Source organism: Cyprinodon tularosa, unplaced genomic scaffold, assembly GCF_016077235.1.
Source record: "Cyprinodon tularosa strain WSP-4 unplaced genomic scaffold, ASM1607723v1 ctg1148, whole genome shotgun sequence".
In the NCBI taxonomy this organism is placed as follows: domain Eukaryota; kingdom Metazoa; phylum Chordata; class Actinopteri; order Cyprinodontiformes; family Cyprinodontidae; genus Cyprinodon; species Cyprinodon tularosa.
The window spans coordinates 5,140-13,291 of record NW_024037946.1 but is presented as its reverse complement, the minus strand read 5'-3'; the positions used below and the strand labels follow the sequence as shown (position 1 = coordinate 13,291).

Genomic DNA, 8,152 nt, shown 5'->3' with positions numbered 1-8,152 from the left:
AAGTCTAAAGATGTAAATAATTTCTAAACTATAGATCATTATAAGATCAATTCAAAAGATGTTGTTTTTTTCCTATTTTTCCTGGATGTTCTTAATATTACAGTAAATTAGACCGTTTTATTTACAGGCAAAACTCTATACTGTATTTTGAAAAGAAAAAATAAACCAAAGAATTATAGGTCTTTTGTTTTTAAATATGACTTAAATATGACTTATAACTTATATATAACTTTTATAATAATATAATATAACTTTTTTTTCTAAACAGGTTAGTATTAAAAGGGATCAAATGTTCAGCAGCATTAGAAACTCATTCTCCTCTAAAATATATATTTAAGTCCAATAACTTAAACTTTATAATTCATTAGATAGAGGACACAGTTTTAGATGCAACCCATTTACTGAAAAGCAAACAAGTGAAAAAGTCCAAAAACATCAAATATGTGTCTTTGAACGACACCACATGAGATGAGAACAATCTTGTTCAAATTAATCTACATGTTTTACTCCAACATTTGGTCTAAGAATAGATGCCTATGATCATTTACACAGAAAATACAGATTGACTACATAATCTCCAGGACAGTAACTGCAGCTCTAATTGCTTCAAGAAGAAACATATTTTACCCCAGCCATCAATACAGTTTATACATTAGAGCTTTTATATTTATTCTCTTTAATTTATAAAGCCCCAACCACGAGAAATGTTATTTTATTTTTTTTCCACCACCATTAGCTTTTAAGACTATGACACCAGAGATCAGCTTGAGCTTTAATTCTTAGAACAAATGAAATTCAGTTCCTCTGAGGGATTTCTCTGGAACCACTTATGTTGTCCTCCTGCATCCATGGCTCCAGACATGTCACAGTCATTCTTCCATCTTTCTGAGGCTGGGCTCTGATTGCTGCCCCAGTTCTCCTTACAGACCCAGAACCAGGCCTTCATCAAGCAGTTGAAGCGCAGTCCCATCCAGACATAATGAGTCGAGGCCTTCTTGGCTTTCTCCTGGACCAATCTCTGCTCATCCAGGCTGGTGATGGTGACCAGGTCATGGTAGTGATCTCTGCAGTAGTATAAGGCATCCTCCCAGTTCATCTTTTCTTTGATCAGGATCACTTTATCTGATAGAGAAGATATGGGACCAAACAAACAAATTTTCATCTTTATTTCAGTTACTATTCAGAAACAAGAACCAAAAAATAAACTATGGACAAACAAAAAAAAAAAAAAAAAAAAAAAAAAAACATTTTACCGTGAGCCGGTGATGTTCTTCATATGAACATAAACAATTTGGGGTAAAGATTTATGTTTAATTATTTCTATTTTCAGTTTTAAAACACACAGAATACACTAATTAAATACATACATGCATTAACCTGACACATTTCTATTAATGTGGGACCAACTCACCATCATAACAGATGAAGGGTCTTTCCTGGTCACAGCTGTCAGTCTTCCATCTGCCTTCATCATCAATTCCAGCTGCAGCACATCGACCAGTGTGGTATTGGTATTTGTAAAACTGGTCATTCCAGTGTCTGAAAGAAAAACTGCTTCCATCTGACCACCTCCAGCTGTCTCTGAAGAGACCAAAATATATGTATGTCCAATCTACCACAGACTTCATCACTTCCTTCAGTTCTCCATCCTGTAGCTGCTTCATTCCACTGATCAGGTCTGTGTGTTTCTCTCTGCAGTAACTCTGAGCTTCCTGCCAGGTCTTCTTCTCTCTAATCAAGTGGTATTTCTGGGTTCTATTAGTTTCTGTGGAGTAAACAGATAAACTCACATCACATTAAATGTACATGTTTTCTTGTTTGTTGAAAAAATACTCAATAAAACAAAGAATAATTTGACAACCCATAAACAAACTACAGAAAAGTAAATCAACATTCTCACCATCATAACAGAGGAAATGGTATTTGATGGGGCAAAGAGTATCTCTCCATCTAAGGTCATTATTTAAAATTCCACAGTTCTCATTTGCATTTCCTTTATCACTTGGTTCTCCTTGGTCCCAGTTTGTCTCCCTTTCATTGAACTCCACTCCAGGCAGAGACCAGTACCATGTTCTGATACCATCTGTCTGATCATACAGACCAATCCAAACGTCCCTCTTATCTCCCGCTCTGGTTCTGTTGAGTCTCTTCATGTCTGCCATGTTAGACACTGTGGCCAGGTCAGTGTGTTTCTCTCTGCAGTACTGCTGAGCTTCAGTCCAGTTCTTTTCCTCATTAATGTAGAGATACTCATAGAGCTGACAGTTGATGAAACAACTCTGACCTGAAAATATAAAAATGTTGCTGTATTTAGCACTAGATTATAAATCTCCACCAGCATTTGCAGTAGGTCGTTAGTTTAGGTTTATGTAGGGTTATAGGGGTGAAGTGGCTCAGGGGAGGTTGTTGTTAGAGTGATAACTATTCTGTGTTTCAAACAGAAGGGTCATAAACTTTTATGACCTCCTGTAGGTCATGAGGCAGAATCACACGGATGTGTGACTTCCATCCAGCCAGTTGGTCAATTCACACTATCTTGTTACCTGCATCCTCCCAGACAATGATTACTGGCTTTTCTGTTTTAGGCCCGCCTGTTTGATGTTGTAAACTGTTAATAAAAGGCTTTGCCATGAAGGGATCTGTGGGAGAAGGTGATGGCTTTCCAAGCCAGCATTCTTCTCTCCACCCGGCACACGCTGACGTCACAAAATCCCGTCTCTGTGTTGATCATTTTCCTTTTAATCTTTTAAACTCACATTTCTCTGGATTAAAAACCCAACATTTTTGGTGCTGAAAACCCGGGAGTCAAGATCCAATTGTCCAGGACCGTGCGGGACCAAGGCCAAGAAACTGTCAACAGCCGTCCACCCTTTGCCGGACAGAGCCAATAGGTTGGTCCAGCCCTGCCCTGGACATCCTGGTGACGACTCAAGCTGAGGACTGATCTGCACAGAAACGGTACACCTAAAGTTTTTTATCAACAGTGAACACACGTGAAAGCTATAACTAGTTGTAGTCGCTAGAATATTTGACAAACAGGGTTTGTTGTGATAGATCTGGGATCGGTATTCTATGCGTTTTGGGTCAGGGACCCTCTGTGTGAAAGCTATAACTAGTTGTAGTCGCTAGAATATTTGACAAACAGGGTTTGTTGTGGGAGATCTGGGATCGGTATTCTATGCGTTTGGGTCTGGGACCCTCTGTGTGAAAGCTATAACTAGTTGTAGTTGCAAGAATATTTGACGAAACGAAGTTTTGTTTACAAGTCTGGGACCTGGGTATTCTGTGCGTTTGGGTCTGGGACCCTCTGTGTTCAAGCTATAACTGGTTGTAGTTGCAAGAATATTTGACGAAACGAAGTTTTGTTTACAGGTCTGGGACCTGGGTATTCTGTGCATTCGAGTCTGGGACTCTATGTTGGTTAACAAATAAAAAATATTAGGCCTTAGGTGTGTGTGACTGTGTGAAAGTGTGTGAGGAAACAATCGAACCGCTGTGTACTGGACTAAATTCTTTAAAAATGGGACAAGGCAGTAGTAAGAAGGAAATGCCAGATGATGTTAGATGGATGGTGGCGTGTTGTGGTGGTGACCCAAAGTTTGCCAGAAAGTGGATTGAGAAGGAAGACTGGGATGGAAAGTTGAAAGTTGAGCCGCTGACAAAGATTCAGCAGAAGGTGGAGATGAAGTTGGTGTATAAATCAAAAAGAAAACAAGCTAAATACAGAACAGAATTAGAAGAGTTAAATAAGTGGATTATGCAAGCAAAAAATAGGGAAAGCCAAATACAACAGAAGAAGGATAGAAAGACAGCTACAATTGCTGCTGTAAAAGTTAAAGCTGATGAAGAAACTGTTGTTTCCCGTATGCTTCCTCAATATCCTGACCCTAATCAAATTCAAGGGGGTGATGGGGTTCAAGCAGTGGCATCAGCTGCGCAGGAAGGTGGAGATAAACCCCATCACGGTGAATATGAACACAGCCATGCCACTGTTCCTCCTCCAGTAGCCCCACCATCGTGTGGTGATATTGGAGGAGCAGGAGCAGGCCCCCTGTCCATATCGTCCTCTGTGGATGGTATGGAACTCAGTGCCTCTGACCCTTGTGAGCATGAATTAAGAAAATCAGGGGGGGATGTGAAGCTTGATTCGAAGTGTTACAGGGATGATTATCAAGTGGAGGCTTGTGGAAGGGGCCCATCTGCCCCTATTCATCCAAGATTGGCTGAATTAAAAAAACAAGAACAGGACCAAGATCCTGGGAGGGGGGCATGTGCTTTTCCGGTGTTGGAGGTGGCCAACCCTCATTGTGGTCAACGCACGGGACCCCAAGATGGTGACCCACTGGATTGTGGACCCACTGTTCTTGTGTGTGGGCCATGGACAGATGCAGAGATGCGGACTGCCTGTCGAGGTTTACCTCCAGCCAGACAGAACCCAGTTAAATGGTTTGAGGATGTTAAAAATAGATTGAGAAAATTCATGGCAGAAACAGGAAAGCCATGGGCAGAAAACGAACAAGATGACATTGACCCGCTAACTAAGTGGATGCTGAAGCTTTTCAGCGACAAAACTGTTCGGAAAACATGTAATCTGCCTAGTGCTCCTTTTGTTTCCCCACAGGAAGGCCTGAAGCCTGGAGACCGAGTGCTGATTAAAATCATCAAAAGGAAAACTTGGAAAGCTCCGAGGTGGGAAGGACCCTACAAAGTGCAACTAACAACCCCCACTGCCGTGAAAATCCAGGAGAGAGACACTTGGATCCACCAGAGTCATTGTAAACTGATTAAAAACTTTCCACAGCAAAAAAGCCCAGTTACTTTCACAGGGACCCCACGACTAAGGTATAGATCTGTGGTGAAGTCCAGCTTCAAAGGGGTTTGGTTTTTTTAGGACCACTCGTCTCAACGCTGGTGAAAAAAAACAACCTAACCCAGTCTTTTAGAGTCCGGTTAGTGGGTGTTTCCTTGGACGGACTGGCAAAGATCTGAAAAACCAAAGTGGTTATGCTGCCCGGTGATGACTGTTGGACCGGCCTTCCAAGGAACTCAAACTGACTGTCTGAAACAAAGGAAGAGCAGGATGATTTTTGATGGATCCACAGCAAGTCATCCTACAGTGCCAAGATGTGGTGGCAACATGCAAAACATGTTGCTGAAGATTTGAACAAAACAGACTGTTATGTTTATACTCATATTCCTACTCCTATGAATAAAATATGAATTGAAAGATGCTGATGTTTTTATGTATAAGAGGAGGGAAATGTTAGAGTGATAACTATTCTGTGTTTCAACCAGAAGGGTCATAAACTTTTATGACCTCCTGTAGGTCATGAGGCAGAATCACACGGATGTGTGACTTCCATCCAGCCAGTTGGTCAATTCACACTATCTTGTTACCTGCATCCTCCCAGACAATGATTACTGGCTTTTCTGTTTTAGGCCCGCCTGTTTGATGTTGTAAACTGTTAATAAAAGGCTTTGCCATGAAGGGATCTGTGGGAGAAGGTGATGGCTTTCCAAGCCAGCATTCTTCTCTCCACCCGGCACACGCTGACGTCACAAAATCCCGTCTCTGTGTTGATCATTTTCCTTTTAATCTTTTAAACTCACATTTCTCTGGATTAAAAACCCAACAGTTGTCTTGTATCAAAGGTGCGTCGCCGTTTGAGCCTTTGCTCCATTTCAGTCGTTCTGTCATTGATCAGATCATCAACCTTCTCTGCTTGTGCTGCAGATTCAGTGGCTTTGCTTCTGGCTGCTCCAGGGCAGCTGTGGTTACAGTGTAGCTGAACACAATCAGCATTTGAATGGATGAAAGACTGAATATGAAGCACTTTGCAGTTAAGAGACTTGATAAAACATTATACTGTACAAGTTTTATTTTTTTAAGTCTGTAATGTATCACAAACCAGTGAGTGTAGCTTTATTTAATATCAACTTACCCATCAGAATGAACAGAACCAGATTCCACTGCATATCTGCTGTCTGTTTTCCTGTTGGAGGAAAAAGACATTAAATAGTTAAAATCAGGATCGGAAAACGTGCAGCTCTTCCTCCACTGTACAGAGAAACAATGATAGGAGAGGAGCTGAAGCCAAACAGGAAACAGATCAGAGAACAAAAAAACTGAAAAGTTTAATGTTTACAAATAAAAAATACCTTTAAATAAACAAATACATAAAAACAAAAAATAGATAAAGCAGATTCTAATAAGGTTGAATGCAAGAACAGATTGAGCTCAAACCTTCCTCTGCTTCCTTTCTCCTCACTAAATGGGATGTTCCTTTCTTGATGCTCTGCTGAAAACTGTCCCACTAAACTGTTGGTATCTTTGTTTTGCTGATTTCTGAACAGTAGATGAATTTTACCATGTCACAATTTAAATATTCAAAACTGGACGCAGTGTTGCATGGTTCACAGGAAAAGTACAGACCTTCACGAACAAAAATTCTGGATAAATGTCTGTAACAGGGTGGAACAAATTATTTGAATATTTAGTGACAAAAAGTCTGATAAAACTAAAAGCCTCTATTCACCAATGCATGTATCAGGTGAGAGTCCAGCTGTATTATCTGACTGCTAGTGTTTACCATGGAAATTATTTCAGTTTTTCATAACATCAGGGTTAGTTTACAGACCGCTTATTGAACAAATTTATCACATGGTCAGAAAAAAAGTTTAAAAGGTGCATTTATGAGAAAAATACATTTAGCTTATTAATCAACAGAAATTAGGTGAAAATTGTCACTGCAACATTTTTAAGCATTTTATTCATAACACTTTTTTGTTTCCTATTTGATTCATGTTTTGGTTTATCAACTCTTAAGTCACATTCACTATGAATGTGAATACAGTGAGTTATTTCCATGTTATTCCAATGTAAGGGCGCTTTCTGGTGCAGATAAATGGTCACTGAATCAAGCAAAGTGATTGGCTCATATTACAGCAAAGCATCATTGCAAAAAACACCGCAGACCTGCAGATATATTGAAGCAGCACTGGCAGTAGGGGAGGTGGTGGCATGGATATGGATAGAGTGCAGTGAAATTTTGCAGAAGTTCTGAACTATTGTTTCACAGGTTGATCCGTCCTCCTGCCTCAACCCAGCAGATCCTGATACCAGGTTCTGTTCAGATAGAAGTACAGCTGGAAGTGATCATGTAGTCCCAGCTCCTGCAGCAGGTGGTGGTACTGGCCAGACTGGAAGCAGTTTTTACAGCATGCCAAGAGTCACCCTGTAAACTTGAGCTCAGCCAAGGCACAGAAAAGCAACAAATAAACACCAGTATTATTTGATGATGTGGTGGAGCGCCTGGGAAGAAGTTTGCTATGGTTTCTTAGCAAATTCTACACAAGAAAAAGGAAGAATGTGAAGTCAGCAACTCTGGGTGAATCATATGGAAAATGTACAGCTGTGCTGTTCAATAAGAATTGATCTGTGTCCTTTATTGTTACTTTCTCCATATCATTTGATTAATAGATAATTTTGTTTATTACAATTCTATTTTCGCTGCTGCTATCAACTTTCTGTTTTTTAATGTTGGAGCTTGGAAAGTTTTTCAGTGTAGTCCTGTTTCTCTGACTGTGCTCTCTTTCATCCTCTGACATGGGAGCTGGTTCGGAGCTCGTCTTCCTGGCTGTGTGTTTCCTAGAAGGGACCGCCCCTGTAGCTGGTTGACAGTGACCTTTTGTATCTGCTTCTTTTTGTATCTCTGCTTCTTTTTGTCTGCTTCCGTCTTTTTGAACCCCAGTCGGCCTCAGCAGATGGCCGCTCACACTGACCCTGGTTCTGCTGGTTTCTTCCTGTTAAAATGATTTTTTCCTCTCCACTGTCGCTAAAAGCAGGCATGAGGCATTGCTGAAAAGTCAACAAATTAACATTGTAACTGCAAGCTCAACCAGGAGGAGCATGTCTTGCAAGTCAGTGACTCTATGCAATCAACTGGTTTTCCATGTCATAAACTTGTAACCAATCTGATAGTACCGTGAATTGGCTCTATATGAAAAACCTGAATTCATTTGAATTGAAAATTTATTCATTTTGTCTCTGCAATACCTTCACAGTAGAGCGGTGATCTTCTTTTTAAAGATAATTAAGTACCATCTATTAATGTTCCTTCTTTGTTGAATCAATCTTTGTAGAGACTAGTTA

The 8,152-nt window shown here is 40.3% G+C and overlaps 1 protein-coding gene across 1 annotated transcript; it reads right to left on the bottom strand.

Moving 5' to 3' along the window:
• Positions 1-356: 356 nt before the first annotated feature.
• LOC119796465 (C-type mannose receptor 2-like) lies at positions 357-6,342 on the bottom strand. The gene is made up of 5 exons (XM_038305035.1): positions 6,245-6,342; positions 5,943-5,993; positions 1,901-2,284; positions 1,412-1,765; positions 357-1,122 (listed from the first exon to the last, which is right to left on the bottom strand). The coding sequence occupies exons 2-5, from the start codon at positions 5,974-5,976 to the stop codon at positions 773-775; spliced, it is 1,122 nt and encodes a 373-aa protein (XP_038160963.1). The 5' UTR covers positions 5,977-5,993; positions 6,245-6,342; the 3' UTR covers positions 357-772.
• Positions 6,343-8,152: the final 1,810 nt, after the last annotated feature.